Source organism: Tachysurus fulvidraco, chromosome 15 (genome assembly GCF_022655615.1).
Source record: "Tachysurus fulvidraco isolate hzauxx_2018 chromosome 15, HZAU_PFXX_2.0, whole genome shotgun sequence".
Lineage (NCBI taxonomy): Eukaryota > Metazoa > Chordata > Actinopteri > Siluriformes > Bagridae > Tachysurus > Tachysurus fulvidraco.
Genome location: NC_062532.1, coordinates 12,655,576 through 12,680,457, shown reverse-complemented (window position 1 = coordinate 12,680,457; position 24,882 = coordinate 12,655,576). Strand labels below are relative to the sequence as shown.

Here is a 24,882-nt window from a genome sequence, read left to right as displayed (position 1 = left end):
CACCAGTCAATCACAGTGCAACTTTTGCACACATGCAGGCAATTTCACATAGCCAATCAACCTGCTAACATATTTTTAGACAGTAGGAGTGAACCAGAAAACCCAAAGAAAACCCATGAAAAACCCTGGGAGAACATATGGCAAAACCACACAGAGAGCAACAAAGAGCTCAGGATCAAACCCAGGTCCCAAGAGCTGCGTCACTGCACCCACTACATCATAGGGGACCCCAACAAAGAGATGCCACAGTTTTATTGTAGGCTCTCAGTCTTGTTTTTAAAAAAATCTGCATGCTATGTTTCATGTTATTTTACCATCCACTGAGTTTAAAGGCTGTTTGTTTGCTCTGTGCACATCACCACACCCAATTCCATGGCATGGTGGCACCATATTTTACATTCGAGGTGTTATGCTTTCTCAACTGTTGCATTTTTTAGCTCATATTATAACCTGCTCATTTGCCCTAAATCACATAAGATCATCTTAATATAAAGTATTTGTCTCTTTTTATTGTAACCTTTAGTCATTTTATATTCAGCCAGGATTGTATTCTTAATACAGTTTTGTTGAATCATTTCTTCATCATGATTGGAAGTCTTCATTAGTCATTTACTGTATATATGATGTACATTTTATGATTTGGAAGTTTTTTTCACAATGTAACATACATGAAGCTTTAATTGTCTCTAAGCTGGTATTAAGTTTCCTTTACCTGCTTTAAGACTTTATTCAGAAAGTTATCAGCCACATTAAAGCCAAAACAAAATCAACTCAATTAAACATACAGTCCTCTTGATTGGCACCTTATTGACCACAATAAACCACCTGTACTGTATTTAGGAATGCAACACCAATCAAAACAGGGAAAAGGATTGATGACGTAACATAATTCTACATAAATGTAGATATTTAGTGATGGCAAGCACAGAAGGAAGATGGAAGAGAGTAAGAATCTGCTATACTTTAGTTCTTCTGGAAACTGTTTCAGTTGCTTTTTATGCACCTAAACACTATTGTCACCATTTTATCATGGTGACATTCATTTTACAGGAATATAATTATAGTCATCATTAAATGATGATACCGATTGTCTGCTTTGTTATTCAGTTGGTTAGCCTCAATTTGGTAGCACAAAGAAAACAAACAAAAAAAAAACGGTGCAAGCTTGCTCTACAAGAACAGCTCCTCTTTTGTACACACAATGCTGAGTGGCGTAGAGTTCTCCATCACTACAGCCCTTCTGGTGCCAGCTCAAAGGAATGGATGGGGTGAAACAGGAACTCACGCCCCTGTGCAGCAGTCGTCTTCAAAAACCTGAAACCTCCATTCAAGTGAACAAAGCAACTGGAATGACAACTAACAGATGTGACATAGTCTCTTATGTCACGTGTCAAAGGCTACAAAGCGAGAAGCTGCATTATGTCACTGAAAAGTATCTTTGAATTGTGTCTGCTTGTTGTTATTGTTGTTGTTTAAGAAACCTTTTTATTAAAGATTTTATTAAAGCCTGCAAGGTGTTTGAAACTGCATTCAGCTCACAGACAAGGCTTTGAAATTCTATAGAAAAGACGTCAGCTTGAACAGTAATGGCTCTGACTCACATCCTGGATAGTATACAGTGACATGCCACTTATAATCTCTTGTTTTTCTTTTTTAATCATTTCCGTTGTGAAAGGTTTAAAACCTTTATGTTGCTATTTGCATGATTATCATACAGCAAATTCAGTTGGGGAAAGGATTGCTGTTATATGGTGCCATGGTGCTACATAAAACACAGAACAGTAGTAATAGAAACCATCCCAGATTTGTCAGTACCTTGTACACAGGCATGAGCAAACCCATAGCAATGTCAATCAAAACATGTCCTTTGGGGCAACAACAATCACTGTGAATCTGCCTGGAACAGCTTCGAACCCCAGGCACTACAAACACTTAACTTCAGTTCCTAGCAGAATGTCACTTATTTTATACCACATGTATTCTTCTACTTTTTAATCTTTTGAATGTCTTTACTTGTCTGTTCTTCTTTTCCTTCTGCTGTGAATGTTTGAACTAATGCTTTTGTAATACTTTTGTGAATGCAGGCTTTTAGATACTGTACTGTAGTTATATAAATATTCAGTCTCACTACATAAAATCTGGTTGCATTAACTAAAGCAACTGCAAGTGTGATGTGCATGAGCCATGTTCTCAAAACAGTGATTTCAAGGTTAGTTTTATGTGCAGTAATGCAGTTTCACAAAGTTCTCCATCGTGTATAATTGCAGAGAAGCTGTTTATGCACATTAGCTCTCAGATTTCTAACTGAGTACATAAATATGGTTATTACAATTTACATGGTTTAAATATAAATTATCCTCATTTATACCACAGTTTTATTATTGAATGCTCAATTCTGATTGCTCAGAAGGTGTTAATTAATTTTCTACAATAGCAGATCTAAGAATAGTTCTGCATGCAAGGTTTATATGAATGCACTCCATCTAGTATATTACTGTTACTATGTTACTACCATGTGTATAATTTTTGATAGATTTATTTAGTATTAATGAAAGGGGTCTGTATTGTAAGCACTTTGTTATAGCCAGAGGCAAAGCTGTAACTTGACATTTTCTGACATGGGAAAGTGTTCAGGACAGATGTCTCAGTAACATGACAAGCTGCATTTTTTCCTTATTAACTTAAAGAGAGAGAAAATAGAGAGGCTTTCAAGAGAACAATTGTTCGCTTATGATTGTAGGTGTTATAGCCTGTAAGAATGAACTTGTCTCAAAAATGTTTCACAACATTAAATATAACTATAAATAAATTATAGCATATGTGTTGTTTTTAATGATTAAAAAATGTACAATCTTTGGCAAATTCCTCTGGCATACGGTTGATATAAGCCTCAGGGTGTGTTGTTATTGGAAAATAATCAGCTATAGTGTGAAATTATACAGTAGATCAACACCACCACATCACTGATAGTTTTAATCCTTATATATTGCTTGAATTTTGCATAAATAGTGCAGACTCATTTTCATCATAATAATGTCATTTCCAATCCATACAGTTACTCAGTGTTACTCAGGTTCTACGGAACAGTACCTTTCATCTAAAGAATAAAAAAGACAATCGATCGGGACACTAGAGTTTTTGTATTAAACATTGCATTGCATCTACATTGTCATGAAGTCTGTGGAACAATATGTTATTATTTGTTATACTTATATGTTATAATAAAAGTTCATTGAAATTGTATCACTGCAGTATAATGTTTGTATCAGAGTATTATATTTTTAATCCTCTATTATAAATGTGTCTATTTGTATCTATTACTGGATTAGGTATTTATTATATTGCTATGTAATATATTCATTATCTATCTATCTATCTATCTATCTATCTATCTATCTATCTATCTATCTATCTATCTATCTATCTATCTATCTATCTGTCTGTCTGTCTGTCTGTCTGTCTGTCTGTCTGTCTGTCTGTCTATCTATCTATCTATCTATCTATCTATCTATCTATCTATCTATCTATCTGTCTGTCTAGGCTGTGAGAATCCTATGCTTTCTAAATATGGTATAAAGCAAGTTGTCTAATACAAATAAGAGTTTTTCATGAATGATTGGCAGCTTAATGTGTGAAACTAGCTTGCCTGTAGGCATCTGGTTAATGATGGTGTCAGTCAGATGTCAGAAATGACTATTTTCAAATCTGGAGCTAGTAGCTAGGCTTTTCTGACAGAGCGAGTGTTGTTGGTAGCAATAACAACGTATTTAAAATGGAATTCCTTTCTTTTCATTTCACTTCTCAGCCAATCTTTATGTAAAAATGTGGAAAACAATGTAATGTTAATAATCTGTGAAACTGTTTTACATTGCTTTGAGAAAAAAGAGAAAATAAAATGACAAGACAGCTAATATCCACAGTAATTAAGTGACATTAAGTAATGATCTAACCTGGAGAAATATCTGCTCTTTTCAGAATGAAAACATTAAAGTAATATTTCTGGGGGGATAAACTGATATATCACACAATTTAAATTATGATTATAATATCATATTGCAAATAATCACAGATTTTAAAACACTTCTTCCTCTTCTTCTTCTTCTTCTTCTTCTTCTTCTTCTTCTTCTTCTTCTTCTTATTATTATTATTATTATTATTATTATTATTATTCAGACAGATACTTATTAACAATCGTATTTTTAGCATTGTCTGTAATCAAGTACACACAGACACATGGTATGTCTGAAACCACACCCTATTTACTACACAGAGTATTCCTTGCTATTATTGGCTATTTTTCATAATGTCCTTAAGTTGAATGGAGAACATCCATAGTTTTGTAGGTGGTGGTTATATATATATACACACACACACACACACACACACACACACAAACACATACACACACACACCTTCTTATATTGTAGAAGAAGGTATAACCACCACCTACAAAACTCAAACTCAGGTGAGGCTACTATAGATCTTTGAAAAGTTCTCACTCATTCATTCATTTTCTACCGCTTATCCGAACTTCTCGGGTCACGGGGAGCCTGTGATGCGTCATCGGGCATCAATTCAGGATACACCCTGGACGGAGTGCCAACCCATCGCAGGGAACACACACTCTCATTCACTCACGCAATCACACACTAAGGACAATTTTCCAGAGATGCCAATCAACCAGTCTGCATGTCTTTGGACCAGGGGAGGAAACCGGAGTACCCGGAGGAAACCCCTGAGGCATCGGGAGAACATGCAAACTCCGCACACACACGGGAGTCGATCCCCGACCCTGGAGGTGTGAGGCGAACATGCTAACCACTAAGCCACCGTGCCCCCTCTTTGAAAAGTTGTTAGTTGTTATATACTACTGATGTCTTGATTAGAATCTTTGAGTCTTCATTGATTGGTGAAAGAAATCATACATTAACACGGTTTCAAAGGGCTGTTTACATTTTCATACCTCAGAAGGACATGAACAAATATTTGGCTGTACCACAAAAGCCCTTATAAGTATAGAGGACATGGAGGACTGGCTAAAAATGTAACACATCCTAAATGTCTGAAAATGTCCATGGGTATATGAGCTTGTTTTTGATTTAGGAAGTGTGGAAGACACTGTTTTAATCTGATAAATTCCTTGCCTTCCTGGTTTCCTGTCACCCTGAATAGACAAACAAATGAGCAAACAGTTCTTCTTGGGATTGTTGTGTGTGCATTCAATATTTCAATCCACTTGTGATAAGATACCTATTAGTTTTGATATTAATTCCTATTTACATGTTTATTTTAAGCATATTAAGCATATTTTATTATAAGCACTAAGCAATAATAGGCTTGATTAAATGAACCCCTGCTTTTTTCAAAACACTTTTATAATACTTAAAAAAGCAACTTGTTTCTTGATCACTAACCTCTAATGGTATTGCTAATTAGCAAAGAGACCATTATTTAGGTGACATCACAGCTTCCTCCTACATCATTTCTTGTATTACATTAAAAGTAAGGTATTATCACTTTTACAGTTTAGCATCCTAAAATGTAAAAGTAATCATTATCACTTTTTCAGTTTAGCATCTTAAAATAATAAAGAAGTAATAGATTAGCAGTCTTGTCTGCATCTTGCCAGTGCAATGTTTTAAACACGTTTTGTGTAGTTTAATATTACACTCATTCAGCAAGGACGGATTTCAGAAATTCAGTCGATTTCAGCTGCACAGCTGCTTTTAACAGTAGCCCAGGTCAATGTTTACTGACCCGGTGCCACAGTTTAGATATAATGTACAACTGAGTATTAGAAAAGCTACAAAAACAATTTCTGTCTAAATTCAACCTTTAATAATTCAGGACAATAATTCAGTTGTCCTCTGTGTTTTTGTAATGCGGAACCTGGCGTACGTTTGCACAATCTTTGGCTGTCTTTCATTTGAAGGACACACCTGCTGTGCACTGAGGACTCTTCCAACATGTCTGTTTGTTTTGGGAATATTATCCCTTTCTGGCATGTAATGTGATATATGTTTAAAAAAACTAACTAACTAAAAACCACATGATGCTTTTAACAAGAGCACCACCAGTTGGTGAAGACAGAGATTACACTCTGTAAAGGATTTTTTTTTAATTATGGTGAAATTCATTTTACATTATTGTTACGTCCTTTTCTATTTGTTTTCTGTTTTTGGGGAGGTGTTTGTGTTTCTGTGCAGGATAAACCCTGATTGGTTCCTGAGGTTTACCTGGTGCCACGCCCTGCTGGTCAGCTGACTCCCTCTGGCTTATAAAAGCCTCCACCACCACTTCCTGTTTAGCTTCTTAGGCTCATTTGCTGTCATCACTTGCTTTCTGCTAACTAGTTGTGTGAAATTGCTCTGTGTATTTATATTCTTAGCATTTCCTGTTAAAACTGACTCCTGCATGTTCTTTTGACTTTGATTCTGGATTGCCTTGTTTGGACCTGTTTGCTAATTTGTATATAGTGGTATATAGTATTTCTGGGGAAGTAGGGAGACCGATGCCATTTTGTTTGTACCTTTTTTTTGATTGTGTTTATTCTTAGGGAGACAGGGAAGTGATTTGTGTTTTTCTTTTGTTTATTAAGGAAGTTAAAGGTTGCAATAAATAGCCGTTTTGTTTGTTATTTTGGCCTTGTCGGCTCCTGAAGACATACCCCCGTTTGTACACTTGTTTTCCTAGTAAAATATTGTTCTTTCAGTTACCCCTGGTGTCTCGTTCTCGTTCATGTTTCGCCCTCACCCCTAGACGGGGCGTAACATTATTATATGTAACTAATTTATAATCCATGTATAATATTGATGGTGAAAGGAAGAAATGTAAAATAAGAATTTTATGTAACTCCTGAATTGAATATTGAGTCTTTTTTTAAACTTATTTTAAATGAGGCCAATTATGTACGTTTATTTAAAAACTCCATCATAAAACATTTTACATATAGAACCAAAAACTGGCAGCCTACTGACTATAAAGTGCTGGACTACCAATCAGAAGGTTGTGAATTTGAATCCCAGGTCCACCAAGTTGTCACTGCTGGGCCCCTGAGCAAGGTCCTTAACCCTCATTTGCTCAGTTGTATAAAACGAGATAAAGTGTAAATGTATTGAAAAGTTAGGCACAGAATAAACTGAAGTACTGTGCAAGTACTTATGAAAGAATTAACAAATATTTCTCTTTATATGCTAAAAACTTTATTCTTTGTCCTTAAAATAGATTTCTTAGTTCAATACTGTCAAACAATAGCATAACCCACAATCAATAATTTTCTGCTTAGTGCTATTTTTTGAGGCAAGGATCTATTTGCAATCTTACAGGTGCCTACAGAAGCAAAACAGCTAATCAGTTACAAAATGTCATAGAGTATTACATCTAGATTCATTTTTGGTTTGCACTGATATTAACTCAGAACAGACTAGTCCTTTGTGTACCAGTGTGGTAATCAACATCAGTGTTCTGACTTCCACTGAGGGCTTTGTAACACAACACTTCATGAAATCTCCACACTTTTCACAGAACAGTCGCTCTTTAATATCATTGTCACTTCTCCATCCATCAGCTCACTCTACTGTCCATCTGCCTCTGCAAACAAAGAGCACAATAAGCATCATATCACTGGATGTTGTTTTATTTAATACTTAGTAGTGCACAAATCATTAGCCTGTGCACATGGGACATACCCAGGCTTTTCTAACATGCACAAAAGTCTCTCCAAGTCCAAAACATTCTAATCAAGCTTCATATTTAACTGCCTGCATTTTTTTCTGGGTCCAGTGGGATCCCAGTCCTGATGTTAACCTGTAATACAATTCATGCCTCATTAGTGACTGGAGTTCTTGCATTTTCAGGGAGTCTGATCATTTGGCTCAGATTATGCAGCAGCACAACTGCAAGGGTTACAACACTGACTACATTTACAAAAAAAAAAAAAAAAAAAAGAGAGGGAAATAAAGGAGGCAGAAAGCTTATGTATGAATGACGGATCTCAGATCTCAGTGGTGAACTACACTACTGCCATGTGCTCAAATGGCCCAGCACTGGTTCTTATAATTCTCTGTGAAGCAACTTTTCAAAATCTTGCCACATGCTGCATTACACACAGGAACTACATGTAACTAGACCATTTCATTACCATACACATCTTAAAAGTAACATTAAGGGATTCAAAGACACTGATAATTGAGCAAAAACAGTACACGGCAGAAACCCAAAGTCACTTCAAATGTAAACACTATCTGTGTTAACACTCAAATGTAACACTACTTTTGAGTGAAAAAGTAGCAGCTAGTGACTCTAATGACGTCTTTATACCTGACTAGAGAACTCAGAATATAACAAGGTGCATAGATAATATCCTTTCACTCAAACTATTGGCTATCTAATGAAGTGCTTTGTCCACCTTTGATGTTTCTGTTGTAATAAAGTCTACATTTCATACTGGTCATGAAAACTAAACAAAAATCAAAACAAACATGTAGCCAATGAGCAGAAAGGGGCGGGTCTTGTCAATATGTGCGGAGAGAGTGTTCAGTGAGCATGTGTGACATTAGCAGAAAGCGGTTTTAACATTGACATGGAGGATAAAAACAAAGAAAGAAAGTGAATTTCTATAATATCGTAAGTTGGAAGGCTTGATAATATAAGGACATGTTAATATAATACCAGCTTCCCAGCGCTGGAGAGAATTGAAGGAGCGGGAAGTTGGCCGCATATTCACAGATTGGAGTTTAGTAACAGCGTTACTCAGGAGTTATTAACTCGGGAAATTCGAATCTGTGAACACTCTCTCCGCCCATATTGACAAGACCTGCCCCTTTCTGCTCATTGGCTACACGTTTGTTTTGATTGTTTGGTGGCCTATCGCAGTTTTCAGAAGCATTTCTCAAATATTGGAGACCCCACCTTTAAACAGGAGGAATAAGGTGTGGCTCCTGTTTAATTTAAATGAAAACCTGCACCCACACCAGCCCATTGCTGATAAGACTGAACAACTCTTCCATGCTGCACAGACAGAAATAATATATGAATTCATGCTATAGAGTCCATACTTATTTTCAGAACATTAGCAGTAGTATGAATACCTTTAGGGATAAACTTGAGTGAGCTGCTGAATATTCAGAAACGTGAGAGTCCACGCTTGGGTCCGTCATTCAGAAACTCATGACCCAGGCCATGATTACACTTCCCACAGCAAATCTACAACATATAGCACAATTAAAGTAAATAAGCAGATTAAAAAGACAGCTAAAATAAGGATTCATTTTTGTAGAGGAAAAGATTGTTTATAACTAGACCTATACGATCAACGTCACTACTCTTTAATAGAGGTTTATAAGGATCAGATAGCATTGTGCTTAAAATAATTACAATTACCTTAAATGACATTGTTTAACTAAGTACATTCTTAACTGCAGACACAATTTAATAAAACATAGACTTCATGGCAGCTCAATCCAGTTCAAATAACTTATAGAAGCAAGTATAATAATGGAGCATTTTAGATGGCACTGAATGAGTTCATTAGACTGAGTGTGAACAAATAGTTTTACCTTCAGTGCACCAGGTCTCTCCTGCTTTTTGGAGACACTATCCTTGTGGATAGTATTAGTGAAGGCAGGCCAGGGAGAAGAGTGCTGATACTTTGTATTGCTGGAGAACAGCTCATATCCACACTTTGAACAAACATAGATACCTATACAAGAGAGTAGAGCATGAATAGCAAGAATACAAGTATACAAGAATAGCATGTTACATACCCGTCACCCTTGGCATGTTGTGGCAGAATTGGGTTATAGATATTGACACTAACAATATAGCCTTTTAGACTAAGAGCAAACGGGTGAAAACGTGCACTGAAACGTGAATGAAGTTATTTGGCTTTAATACTAATTTAATACTAATTAATAACTAGTCTTTGTTTTTCAATCTGAAAACTGAAGGTAGATACAGATATTTTTATGGTTCACCGGTTGCAACATAACTGAATAACGATGCTAATTTCTCACTTGTTATTCTGATCTAAAACCATGTGCAACAAAAGTTCAATATACCTGGCTAAGTATGAATGCTGTGACCAACCAAGGCATGGTTCAGAAAACCGGCTTATTGTGTAACTAAGCATTTACTTGAAACACAAAGCACTGATGAAGCCCAAAAACAACATGTACTTCCAGAGCTATGTTGTGTCCAACAAGCTCATTTGTTTTATTTAAATTCTATGCAAATAATCACATTGCATTAAGTGAATTTGGGTGAGGACCAAACCATGTGTGATACCATGATAATCCCCCTTGGTGCTGAGTAAGCATACTTACAGAGGCCGAGAAGTGCAAAACACACTAACAAATCCAAAAACAAAACAACAAATCCGAAAACACAAGAACAAACCTGAAAACAAATGAACAAATCCGAAAACAAATGAACAAATCCGAAAACACATTAACAAATCGGAAAGCCCATTAACAAATCCGAAAACAAATTAACAAATCTGAAAGCCCATTAACAAATCCGAAAACAAATTAACAAATCTGAAAGCACATTAACAAATCCGAAAACAAATTAACAAATCTGAAAGCACATTAACAAATCCAAAAGCACGAAATAAGTATACAAATAATTTTTTTTTTCAAAAAAGTAATACCTTTTGAATGAAAAAGTATCTTTAGAAAACTTGTGCTTACATTTCATTTCTATATTTTATTTAACCTTAAATTTTATTATTTAATCAGTTCAGTTCTGTTATTAAAGAATCAGTTCTGAAACTAGTAAACTGTAAGAGGTTAGAAAAAGATGAAATAATCCTAAACAATCCAGTAATCTCCGCATGTCATTTCACTTTAATGCTGCTGAAACCCAACAGGCAAATTACAAAACCCATGTTTTGTAAGCACATTGCTTAATTTGCAAAGTTTTTAATCTGAGAATTTGAATTTATATTACCTTACTTCGATCGACATGAAACGTTTATCCCAACCGTGTGACTGGGAAGTGATACAGACCCTTCTTTTAAGTTTGTTTTTTTTTACAGCATGAACGTTACTATATAAAGAGTTTTCAGAGTCAAGACGAGAACTTACCCGATTCGAAGTGATCTTTAAAGATCTCTGCCCCGTTAAAAGAACAATACATGGCTGCAATACAGAGTGAAAGGTTTCAGGACAAAATTTCGGTGCTTATAAACATCTAAGGTGTGAACACTTTGTCCGCGTGCCTGTTCTTCTGGTTTTGAAGAATGTACCATGTGACCACATTTGGCGTAACCGTGCAGCAGTGACTATCCTCAACACGACCACACGATGGAAGCATTTCTTAAAACACAAGTAAATCAGGTCAGTTTGTTTTTTTTTGTACGTTTTTTTAAGCTGATAGATATCACAATCCATATTAAAACCTGCCTTGGTTTTGATTTGTTTTGCTTTACAAAATAAGGCTTTGTCTAATTAGATATCCAACACATTGCATTTTTGCACAAAATTCCTAATCTTTTTTAAGGTTAATATTAAAATATTTATTTCACTTTGATTTGATTTGACAGCTCAGATTGCCTGTTTTGTGGACAAGGTCAGAGAGGCAAGATTGAGATTGTTTGGACATGTGCAGAGGAGGGAGATGGTTATATGGTGTTGGAGATGGAGCTGCCAGGTAAGTGGAGATATGTGGATGTGTTAAAACGACATGAAGTTAATCAAAACAGATATCACTTTCATGACACTCACAAGAGTTTTACAGATATGATTGTTGAAATATCATTTATTTGTTAAAATATATGTGACAATGTGATCGTTAAATGTTATTAAAAAAGTATTTTGTTCCAAATATTTACAAGCTTTTAAGAATGCAGGTTAACACGCACACACACGCTCACACGCTCACGCGCGCGCGCACACACACACACACACACACACACACACACACACACACACACACACACACACACACACACAATCATTTGTTCTTGGCTCACCCTTTATAAAAACAATCATTTATATACAATTTCAATCAGGATTACAGAGTGATGTTTACCTTTAAAACATTGCAATTATTTCATTGCAAGAACATTAAATCTCAGAGAGTTGCATTTGGTAAAGTGTCAAATCTGGAATAAAGCTAAAATGTGCAGAGTGGATTAAGTGTTGGGATTCACCTGTTCAGAGATTATATAAGAGATTATATAGCATTGCGGTCCTGAGCCAGACGATACCGGACCCATGTAGTTTACTGCAGCAGCGCAACAAACCGGAGGGCGCTGCTCACTAACGTTACTCAATTTAATCCGGATTATAAAACGCTTCTTCTAATAAAACTGAAGAAACTGGACACTTATGGTTACATCCTACTAAATTAGGACGTGTGTCAATGTAGCTCAGCTCGCGATGATTCGTACAGTCGCTGTGTAATGTAACCTCATCTAGGACAGTCGGTGTCTCGTCGAGGGAAACGTGCGCGCGAGCTGAAACCGGACAGTGCGCGCTGATGTGCGGATCACGGTGTGATTAACCGTGACCCAAAGCCAAGTGATGAACTGACTCCTGCAACGATTATATGAGCCTAACTTGACAAAAACGAAAACTGACTGTGTGTGTGTGTGTGTGTGTGTGTGTGTGTGTGTGTGTGTGTGTGTGTGTGTGTGTGTGTGTGTGTGTGTGTGTGTTGAACTCACGTATACGCTCGCGTGCACAGGGATGCTGCAGCAAAGGACCGTAGTGCTCTAAAAGACCGTGCTTCAGAAATGCACTGTCCTCTCGCTTCTTCTCACACCTGTGAAAATGATTAGAAAAAGAAATGAGAAGGCAATAAGATTTTTATGTTACTACATGGATCTACATGCATCCCGAAGTGATGGTGACATCCAGGTGAGTTCTTCAGAAAAGTCTGTATAGGAGAACTGGTGATGTAGAACGAATGGCTGAAATTTAAGTCAAAAGACTTGGAGAATGTGCAACATTATTGTATTGGTGTTATTTAAGCTCTACTTTAACAGCTTTAATATTTCTACTATCATAGAATTCTTTATAAATAAAGGGTAAAATAGTAAGAAAAGTGTTGTTTATAAATAAATCTAATTTTAACAGTCTGGATATATCTTTTAAAAATAGCAAAATTATCCACGTAAATTAGTACTACGATTTGTTTCGAAGGTATTCAGACCACAAGTTCATTGTGTTAGATTTATCTCAATGTAACAAGCAATAGTGACAAGGCAAAATCATGTTAGAAATTTTGCACATTTATTAAAACCCAGTGTATACAAATAATGAAGAAAGACACACATTACTAATCTCTGGAGACTCATGTTCTTTTATATTATTCTTTTTATTAAAACACTCTAATGTAGGTATACACCAATCTTCCATAACATTAAACCTATCTGCCTAATATTGTGCATGTCCCCTTTTCTATAATAGTCAGTATTAACATTTTTGTCAGTTTGGACTACAGCAGCTCTTCTGTGGGATTGGACCTGACAGGCTATTGAGCCTTGAGTCCCCATGACCTTTTTCCCTGATTCACTAGTTGTCCATCCTTGGACTATTTTGTTAGCTACTACACTTCATTAGCAGAAATATCCCACAAAGCCAGCTATTTTGGAGACAATCTGACCCTGTTGTCTAGCTGTCACAATGTGGTTCTTGTCAAAGTTGTTTAAATCTTGTTCAGGCCATTTTTACTGCTTTCAACACATTAACTGTCTGTTCACTTGCTGCCTCACATTTCTCACTCCTTAACAAGTTTTATTATTTTTTAAGTTTTATTATTATGTGATAATCAATTTCATTCACTTCACAACAAAAAATATAGAAATCATGAATGTTTCCTATCATTCTTACCATGCCATAGATGATATAATGCAATGTTCAGCCCTAATATTTTCATGTTGAACTCCCATATAATATCACAACCAGCCTTTACTGATCCATTAGAAACTTTATATTGGAAACCTTGACTCTTAATAATGTCTTCTAGCGGCATAATTTTGCTGACCAGTGGTTAGAACTTCAGATCTGCTTCTGGTCCACTGAGAGAAATACAGGTCCATGTCATGCACGTCACTGTCCATAATCAGTATCTCCCTGTATATTGTTAACCTGTAGCCTATTATCCTGTTTTGGTATTAAGGAAAAAGGAAGCTGCTGTTTATCATATGCTGAATGAGAACAACCAGATAGAGCAATATGCATGTGCTTATTATGTGTATTATATTTAATTTACTTTCTAGATTTTTGGAAAGACAATCAAACATTGGTCGAATTATAAATATTTACAGGCTGGATAAACCAGGATGTCATAATATGGCAAAATAAACAGTTCAAATTACACAATGAATGTTGAGCCAAATCAAAAATCCAAAGGCACACACATGAACATTACACATACTACATACACACAATGCTGACTGACTATTAAGACCCAAGTATTTGCTTTCATAGCACAGGTGCAATTCATCTAGCATGGAGGCAGAATAATGTAGATGTAGGAGAAGTTAGTAACATGACGGCAAACAGATGTACTGAATTAACACACTTAAGACTCTAAGCACTTAATGTAACCCCATTCTGCCTTTGGTCTGTGACAATCAGGAATAGGATAGGTAGGAAATAAAACTCAGTGAGACTTGCTGTTATAGGAAACTAATCACAGGTAGTATGGTGGTCACAGGTGGACAGGGTGGTATGATGTAGCACAACACAAAGAGTAATAACAGTGCATCCCGTAATGTTTTATTCCTCAGTAATTTATTCCGCAATTATTATTTATAATATGATATAATATCATATTATAATATAATATGATAATTTATAATATAATATAATTAATATAAATATAATAATTCAATTATTATATTTATTAAAGTGCAAAAAAGTGCCTTATACAACACATTATGATAAATATACAGACACTTCAATTTAATTTAATATACTTTCAGTGCATATCCACTTCACATTTCACATACATACCATATTTTGACATTATAAATATGATCAAAAATGTTTGCATTAATTAGATAAAAGATGTTTTTTTTTATAAAAATAAGAAAAAACTTTAAACCCATACACATAACAAATTACATGTATACATGTATTCCTAATGTTTTGCACTTGTTTTGTTTATATATTTTTTTTATTTTCCTAGTAAACACTCTATTGTGGTTTGCATAAGCCAGCAAAATTGCAATGACAGCAATGATTGTAATTAATTTTATGCAACATTGTGGTTCAAATTTAGTCCATTCATTTCAGCAAAATATCTTCAAGTTATGAGGGCTCTTCTGATGGACTTAAGTTTCAAAATCCTCCATAGATAAAATCAGGACATTACATGGCCATGCAAGCAAAGATGATTGTGGTAGATTGTGGTGTAAATGCTGCTTTTAGGTCATCATGGTGCAATCTGAAGATTAGTAATGTTTTTTGAAGAACTTAATGTGCTATATAACAATTACATATCAATTTTAAAACAGTGTCCAAATACTTTTTCCCTATCAGTTTGTTAGACATATAGTCAAAAGGAATTGGTACTGTATATGCACTGGTAATGTAGTATATTTAGTTCCCTTAAATCTCCTTTAAATCCCATTTTCTATCAAAAAATGCACCGTCTTCAGACCTGACTTTCCTGGTATGTTGTTTAATTCTCTAGATTTTTCTTTAATCAGCCATGACAATAAAACTACAGAATATATACATATTCATATAAAGCAAATATCTTGAGATAACTGATTATTTCTTTACAATCACACCTGTTAAGGTGTGGGATATATTAAACAGCAAATGAACTGTCAGATCTGAAATTGATGTTTTGGAAGCAGCAGAAATGCACGAGGATTTATGCAAGTAAAAGTCTAGCTGATATTAAAAATAATTATGCATTCAACTGGTTCAAAATGAAGCAGCACAAGAGAAATCAGCAGATATGTTATGGTGATTGGGTTAATCAGCAGATTAGACTGCTGAATTAACTTGTTTCATTTATTAATGGCCTTGAGAATGTTGCACAGTCAGTACAGGCAGCCTATACTGCTCAATACTGGAGTAATTACATAATATGCTCTTATACAGTCCTACACTTATATAGCACTAAAAAACAGCCACATGATGTTGAGCTGTCTGTAGGGGCCTGTAAACTAAAACTGACTTTATGGACAGACACAATAAGGTTAACTCTAAATAAGGAACCCAAGCAAGGCAAACACTATACTAACACACACACACACACACACACACACACACACACACACACACACACACACACACACACACACACACACACACACACACACATATATGTCTCACAAAATTGTTTGAAACAATATTGCAGGGTAATATATGTAATGCTGTGGTGGTATATACAGTATACTGTATGTAATGACAAAGAGCTGATGTAAGATTCCACAATATATATATTAATATTGTATATTAATAACATCTATGTAAAAAAAATCTATATATTCAGTATAACATTTATGAACATTTATTTTTACCATGTATTCTTTAAAGGAAAATTAAGAATTTTGACTTGAGCCAGCGCAGAGAGACAACATGGTGTTTCATCTCATATCTGTTGTCTGTGAGTGAGTGCCACTGATCTCATCTCTTCTAAAAAACAGTGATGTAGGTGTGGACAGAAACCGATTTAAATGATTCTTGTTCAGAAGATCAGAACTTAGACTTGTGCTTGGATGTGGACCGTATTTGCTGGGTTTGTGTATTATGTAAGCTACATTTGGAATATATACAGAAATATGTTTGTTTTACAGTGATGTATATAAGAATATGACTAGTGAGCACATAGAAAAACATAAGCCTAAGAAAAAAACAATTTTTAAAGTATTGCTGAATATGCTCTGTGATGAAGCAGAATGTGTATGAATAATTTTGTAATATTACTCATAATCAAAATACTACAATCATCTTAATTTAATAAGAAACTAATACAACTCACTTTATAATAATCATTGCATTTTCCAGCACAAGTTCTCAGCTGTTTAATACATTTGGAGTTGTTTATTTTGCTCTTGTTTTTAGAAAGAAAGTCATTAGATAATTGAGCAATGTCTGTTTGTCTGTTTAAACCTATAGAGTGTTATGAAACTGCTATGTTATGACTACTGCTGATTAAAAACACACAGATGGGCACAGTAAGACTGTCTTATGCACACAAATACATACATGCATGCACTTTTTTCAGATATTCTCACTGTATTTTCTAGCTATTCTAGTTTATTAGACTGAATTTCATTTCTCTTAAATGAGGTAATTAGTTTGCAGCCAATCAGTCTATACAAGAGTCTATGCAAGTGTGGTAACAAAATTTCAAGAAAGATATGTTGGTAGATTGAATTAATTGAATAATACCAAAACATGACATCAAGAAGTATTAAGCAACTGCTATATATTTGCTCTTTTCAGCTGTGCTTTTGAAATTGGAAAGAATGACCATGTCTAAAGACCATACTTCCAACCCAACACATGCAACGATGCAAAATGCACTTATGGAAGACAATGAGCTCTTTCTTGATCCTGATGAGAAAAGTCACTCAGTCAGAGTCTCCAAAGAGAAATCTCATGTCAGAGGGAGCAATTGGTCGGCTCACCACTCTTCTTCCTTCTGCTTTCCGCTCTCCTCTTCTACCCCTAGTGCCCTTGATGTGCTCTCTACCTCGACCCATAGCATCACTGCTGCTCCCTCCTCCATGAGCTGCATCATCAAATCCTCTTCAGCTTCTTCTGATAAAGAGTCTATAGAGTCTTCCTTGCTAAGGCCCAATCCTAGGCCAAACCTTCTTGAGTCTCTTTCTATGGAGATCTCACACAAAGAGTCTGAATTCTGCCTCTCCAACTCTGACTCTAAGCTCTATCTGCAACCTTGGAGATGGACAGTGGGCCAACAACCCACTGTCCAGGATGCAGAACTCTTGCCCAAGACAGTGCCTTCTTCTCCCACAGAGTCCCGCCCGAACCTGATTAGCTCCGGCAGCTTGCTGATGACTGAACTGGAGGACACGCGCCGTAAATTGTCCGAGGTCATGCAGGAACCACTTAGTAAGCTCAGCAAGATCATTGGAGAGGAGAGTGGCAGTCCTAAGTCACCGAAAGGTGACTCACCTGCCTCCCAATGTAGTTATTTAGGAGGCATACCTGTTCAGAGTGAGGATGGAGCTGGAGGATTGCACAAAGAGAATGAGATTCCACTTGGAGTGTGTAAAACTCCACTATGGAAGCCAAGGAGAAAACCAAGCGTTACTCCTGAGACCTGCTGTAAGCTGGGTAGGGGCTATGAGATCTGCAATTATGGTGATGTCATGCAAGTGCTGGAAATTCAGGAGCATTCTGGCAGAAAAGAGGTCATATGCCCAAAGCAGGAGGGTGTCCCACCTGTAACGTACACTCCATCCTCAAACCCAGGCAGATGGCTAGTATGTGTGGGTTTGCTGGCGTACAGCTTCTTTGTGTTACCGCTGTCTTCCTACATGACAGGACTGTCTCTTGGACTGGCAGGTGGATTTATGCTAGGCCTGACAGTGGTAATGATGCTAGGACCACACCGACCAGCTGTTCCTGAGATGTCCATCTCTTCCCCCTCTGACAGCCTGCTGATGGAGTCTACAGGATCAGCGCTGAGAGAATCAGCAAAGAGAGTGCTTCAGGTCAGGTCTGCATGCAGGTCATCTCAAGATTTTTTACTCATGCACCCAAACACACACACACACACACACACACACACACACACACACACACACACACACACACACACACACACACACACACACACACACACACACACACACACACACACACACCCAAACACTCAGAAACTATTTCGGCGGACGTTAGCAGTTAAACTGGATTAATGCACCAATCCACAAAGTATTCCATAAATGAGAACCTTACAGAGCACATCTGCTTCGTAAGATACCCATCAGGATAACCTTAATTTAATTATGCTTTATTTAGCCACATGTGAGATTTGCTGGGCTAGTAAAACAGAAAAAAATTGATATACAAGCAGTGTCTCATAACATAATGAACACACTGTGCACAGAGAGGCACTGCAAATATTATCAGTCCTCACTTATTTTGCCTCTGTTTTCAGTAAATAGGACAACAACTACTATATAAGACAGAGAGATGAGTTTCCATGAATTAAATAGATGAGCTTGCTGTACAGCAGAAACTTTACAAAATGAAGGCAAAGATAGATCCTATAAGGCCAAACATTTTTGATTCTGGGAACAGGGTATGACAGGGTTTGTATTCACAAAGCACTGTTGTTTCAGAACTCACACAATTCAGTACAGATATATCAAATATGATACGAAAGCAGCAGAGGTAATAAATCCATGTTCTCTTGGATGCACTGCAGGGCTGGATGAATGAGATGTACAGTTATGACCCAGAGACATATCACCTCTCTCTGTGCCACTCTGTCTATGTCACTTTGGATGGATGTCATCTACACCTGTCATACCCACGTGTTAACATTCCACGGCAAGCCACCTTCAACGAGCCCACTCATGAGGCCACATTTGTGCGCTCACGCTGTTTCCAGCTATCCAACTGCAAGGTTAGTTGAAGCACAGACAAGAGTTTTTTCACTACATAAACGGTCTAAAAGGTAGCTGTTAGACTATTACAAAATTTTCTGGATTTTTTAATAAATTTCCTTTTGACAGGTGTCTCTGGTGCCGCCTATCTTGGCAAAAAAGAGAGTCTGGAACAGGAAATATCCCATCTGCATTATGCTGGCTGAAGAAGAGCCGTGTGTAGAAGAAGAGCAAGTCAGTGAGGCATCAGAGGCAAACAGCGAAAGAGCAGAAAAAATTAACCATCTGAGGAAGGTAGCAGACCAGACTTCTACTCTGTATCTGTTTGGGCGTACAGGGAGAGAGAAAGAGGAATGGTACCAGCACTTCCTGTTGGCTTCGAAAACCAAGATCTATGGGGAAGTGCCAAATTCAGGTACAGAACTTACCCAAACAGGAAGTTGCTGCCAAACAAAAAAGCATGATATAGGCCTATAGTTAAATGGGTAACCCATATATGTAACAAATTCAATGCTGAAAAGTCCAAAGAAAAAAAGCAATCTTGTTTTGATTAAAGTTTCAGTTTTTCACTTTTTTTTCCAGAGGTGTGTAGTATTGGAGGTTCCAGTCAAGGAAGCAATGATGACTTGGCCTCGATGCTGGGTTTAAGAGAGCTGGCTGGCTCAGTGAAAGAGAAGATTCTGCTGGACTACAACTCCTACATGGCTCACTTCATTACTTCAGATAGCTGTAGCCTCACACCCAGCCCTTGTCACAGTGAGCCAGGAAGCCCTACTGACACAAAGAAGGTGAGAAATCCAGAGACACCTTGTTTGAGCTTAAGTACAGTACCAAGTGAAATACATTCATAGACCATTCATAGACTTTAATATGGACACTGCATACCTGCTCATTCATGAAGTAATCTTCTATGCCAATTACGTCATTAAACATTGCAATGGAAAAAAGATGTGATCTGAGTGACTTCGAATTTGGCATAGTTGGCATAGTTGTGCCACACAGGCTGGGTTGAGTATTACAGTCCTATCAGGAATCTGAGGCTAAAGTGGGTACAGACTCATCGAAACAGGACCCCTGAAGATATTTTTAAAAAAATTCTGTTCTAATCTTCACCACCACTTCTAAACCTCCAGTTTTGGTGAACTAAACCCATACGAGTCCCAGATTTCTGTTTTTGAAAGGAGTCAATCTATTCTGAGATGCTTTTTCTGCTCGCCAGCACTGTACAGTGTGTTTTTTAGAGATACGTGTCTATTAACAAAGGAAGAAATAACAAAGCATTTTTGTTGTCAGATACATTGTAAGGAGCATTGCAGTAGGACGTATGTTGTGAGCTTGCACTGGACAAGAATGTGACATATGTCATATGTTTCTGTTGATGTTTGTTTCTCTTGTAAAATGATGCTTTGCAGATCTCCAGTGATCCAATAGCAGGGTGTGAAGATCCGGCCTGGCTCAATGCCATGATTGGGAGGATCTTTTTGGATTTTTTGCAAGAGAAGTACTGGGGTGACCAGGTGGCACACAAGATCCAAAAGAAACTGAGCAAGATTAGGGTAAGAAAGCATCGATGGTGCAGGTTAGAGAACCTGCAGATAAAACAAAGGTGTAGATTTGATTAAAAGAACTATCTGTGACATGTCTTCTTACATATAAGATCATTGGAAGTATGGGTTATGTAAGTGATCCTTTTGTAAACAAGCATTAGCATTTGTCTTTTCAGGTTGATCCTAATAGCAGTTGTCTATTTGGTCCTGAACTGTAATAATCCTGTCTAACTTGAAAGAATTCCACCCACTACTTTTTTGCTGGATGTTCAGCACTTAAAGGGCAGGCTTCTGGTGTTTCTCTCTCTCTCTCTCTCTCTCTCTCTCTCTCTCTCTCTCTCTCTCTCTCTCTCTCTCTCTCTCTCTCTCTCTCTCTCTTTCCCCCCATAAAACTGCTCTTGACAGTCCAGCTTAGAGCTCAGGCACAAAATGTGTTGTAGCATAATGATGATTCAGCTGTCTGAAACCATAAAGTAAAGTAAAGTAAAGCATTAAGCTTAATAATGAGATACTTAGACTTGATACAAGACTAGACCATACATTATCAAATTTTCATCTAATTATTATGCATTCATCTATAAAAGCACTTTAATCTGGTCTAGGTTGTGTTGAATGTACCTATCCTACTGGGTTTGAATACGCTTTTCATTTTCTCACTTGGTGGACACAGCATATAACCGAGACAGTAGACAACTTGTAATTATAATGGCTAATGATCCACAACCATGCACACACAAACACACATTGACACTTTTATATAGAGTAGCCAGTTTGGGAGGTGTCAGGAAACCCACTGATACATGCACACTGTTTAAAGGACTATAAAATGGTCTATCATTTGCTTCACATATTTATCTCTCAGATTGATGTGCAAGATGTGCAAGGCTTGAAATTTATTATGAACTTATTTTTCTTAAGTTTCATACTAAAAAGGCATGCAGCCATTATTTTAAGTTTCTTGTTAGACTTGTCATTAAGATTCTTGTTGTTATTATTCTTGTTGTTGTTATTTTTCCTTGTGCCAGTTGCCCTACTTCATGAATGAACTGACGCTAACTGAACTGGACTTGGGCACATGCATGCCACAAGTGTTGAGTACATCCAGACCCTCAGTGGACCACAGAGGTGTGGCAAACAGACACACAGGCACACACACACACAGTATAAGTTCAAACTCCAGGACCAGCTGGTGTAGCAACACATAGGATACAACTAACATATAGATGGTTTATGTAATTATTAGAAAATAATATCATGGCAACAAAGTGTGTGTGTGTGTGTGTGTGTGTGTGTGTGTGTGTGTGTGTGTGTGTGTGTGTGTGTGTGTGTGTGTGTGTGTGTGTGTGTGCAGGTCTGTGGTTGGAGCTGGAGGTATTGTATACTGGATCTTTGCATATGGCTCTGGAGACAAAGATGAATCTGTGCAAGCTCGGCAGAGAGAGCTGCTCTGAGATTTACAGCATCACTGACCCCAGCAAAACTGTGTGGTAGGAGGGTGTGTGTGTGTGTGTGTGTGTGTGTGTGTGTGTGTGTGTGTGTGTGTGTGTGTGTGTGTGTGTGTGTGTGTGTGTGTGTGTGTGTGTGTGTGTGTGTGCGTGCGTGCGTGTAAGAAGCTGTCTTCACTCCTGCAATAAGCTTTGGCAGTGATAAATGATGGCTCGATAACGAGGCCCACTGCTGGAAGCTGTCTTTCTTTTTCTGTTGTTTTTCCACTCTTCCAACATGTTTCCTCTTTCCAGAATTAAACTCCATAGTTTGCTTCAAAACTGTACTAACAAAACTGATAAAGTTTAAGGAGAATAAAAAAATTAGGGTAGCTGCTTCTTTCTGTTGTTGTTATTGTCTATACATATTATTACTTAGTATTGCATAATATTAAGAGTTATGGGAATATGCAGAAAAAGGAACAAAATCTCTATTCTTAAAGATGAGAAATATTACAATTACATTTTTTGCTTATAATTTGAATTTTAATCTGAGTACATCATTTAATCCTCACTAGCTAATGTAAACTGATTAGCTAACACTGATACTGTGTACCTGGAGCTAATTTTTACCCTTACTAACTCCAAATGGATTTATATTTTTATAATTTTTTTCAATTAGTAACAAAAATTATTGTAAGTTTTTACTGTACTGTGTGTGTGTGTGTGTGTGTGTGTGTGTGTGTGTGTGTGTGTGTGTGTGTGTGTGTGTGTGTGTGTGTGTGTTAGCACAAAGCCTAGGGTATGTATCATTGCAGATAGTGATGACGAGTCATCCAGCGCAGGCTCATCTGACGAAGAGGAGCTGATGTCCTCCGAGCCCCAAGGCCCTCTGGGAGATAAGAGTATACACTCAGGGTCTGAGGAGTTAGGTTTATAATAATTCCCTTATTGCTTTAGAACTATAAATTATTCTTTATTTATCTTTCTCATATTAGAAATATCAGTCCCATTTTGCTCTCTGCCTCTCTAGAAATTGTGGAAGCAGCACAAGCAGGAAAATTCTGCATTTTGTGGAAAAGATTGCGAAATCAAAGTATTTCCAGAAAGCCACAGAAAATGAGTACATCAAAAAGAAAATTGCTGAAGTCTCCAACACACCCCTGCTGCTGAGCGTTGAAGTGCTGGAACTCTCAGGAACTCTAGCTGTCAACATCCCACCACCACCTACCGACCGAATCTGGTACTGAGATTCCTTCTCTTCAAATAATTTATTTTATTTTATTTATTTATTATACCTCTTATTAATTGTGTGTTTTGCACATGTAGGTACAGTTTCTGTGTTCCTCCAAGGCTAGATCTGCGAGTGAAACCCATGCTGGGTGAGAGAGAGGTCACGTTCACTCATGTCACCGAGTGGATAGAGAAGAAACTGCAGTGTGAATTTCAGGTCAGGTCTCAAATCCATGTGTAAACAGACTAATATAACATCGATCCTTCAGCCTTCATTGACTCTAATGCAATAAAACTATATTCCAGAATTTCATATTACAGTGATACTGGATTTTTTTTATATTAAATTCAATTCAAATTGAATTTAATTTGTTAAAATATTTTTTTAAAAGAATAAAAGTATTTAAATGAAATGAACTGGATATGAGTCTGTTTGACATTGTAACCAACTTTATTTCTCGGTCATATGCAGAAAATTATCGTAATGCCAAACATGGACGACCTGTACCTGCCTCTTATGTCTTCCGGCATGGACAATACCGACATGTCTCAGACTCTCTCATGGGACAGCCAGGATCAACAGGCGTGTGGAGCACAGAATAAGACACATGCATGAAGGACAAGAAGGAAAAAATTGATAATGTGCATATTGTAAAATGTGTGTTTGGGGTGTGTGTCTGTTTGTGTGTTTGGAAAAATATCAGTCATGTTACAAACGGAGGCCCCTGAATTTCTAAGTGAAACATAAATTAATCAGATGAAAAAATTGCTGATTGTAGTGTGCTGATTTTTTTTTTTTTTTTACAAAAATAGCATTTGATCATAAATTGTCACAGCAATTATTTAGACGCCAGAGCTGCTAAAATAATAAGGAAAGAATATCATTATCTGTGTCACACCTCTAAGATCCTGTGATGTGTTTCCTTTAACAGATTACACTAGCATTTGTTTTTTTCTATAGTGTAATATGACATATTTTTATATTTTTATGTCTTTATAACATTATAACAAGGAAGTGAAAGCAACAGAAAATGTGACCTGGGGAGCAGATTGATGTATTAACTAAGTGTGTGAGACCTGCATGTGAAACTATATAAAGAACATCAGGGCCGTAAAAGATTTAAACAAA

General features: G+C 36.8%; 2 protein-coding genes across 2 annotated transcripts; one reads left to right on the top strand and one right to left on the bottom strand.

The window, feature by feature from the left end:
• Window positions 1-7,179: 7,179 nt before the first annotated feature.
• On the bottom strand, window positions 7,180-11,248 carry msrb1a (methionine sulfoxide reductase B1a). Its single transcript, XM_027141750.2, has 4 exons — window positions 11,085-11,248; window positions 9,558-9,700; window positions 9,090-9,204; window positions 7,180-7,590 (listed from the first exon to the last, which is right to left on the bottom strand). The coding sequence occupies exons 1-4, from the start codon at window positions 11,134-11,136 to the stop codon at window positions 7,574-7,576; spliced, it is 327 nt and encodes a 108-aa protein (XP_026997551.1). The 5' UTR covers window positions 11,137-11,248; the 3' UTR covers window positions 7,180-7,573.
• A 958-nt stretch (window positions 11,249-12,206) lies between these two features.
• Window positions 12,207-24,730, top strand: LOC113639695 (testis-expressed protein 2-like). Its single transcript, XM_047801290.1, has 12 exons — window positions 12,207-12,860; window positions 17,415-18,652; window positions 19,369-19,569; window positions 19,679-19,964; window positions 20,132-20,337; window positions 20,962-21,105; window positions 22,122-22,221; window positions 22,448-22,583; window positions 23,310-23,447; window positions 23,554-23,763; window positions 23,850-23,970; window positions 24,226-24,730. Exons 2-12 carry the CDS (start codon window positions 17,438-17,440, stop codon window positions 24,367-24,369), a joined length of 2,901 nt encoding a protein of 966 aa, XP_047657246.1. The 5' UTR covers window positions 12,207-12,860; window positions 17,415-17,437; the 3' UTR covers window positions 24,370-24,730.
• The last annotated feature ends 152 nt before the right edge of the window (window positions 24,731-24,882 follow it).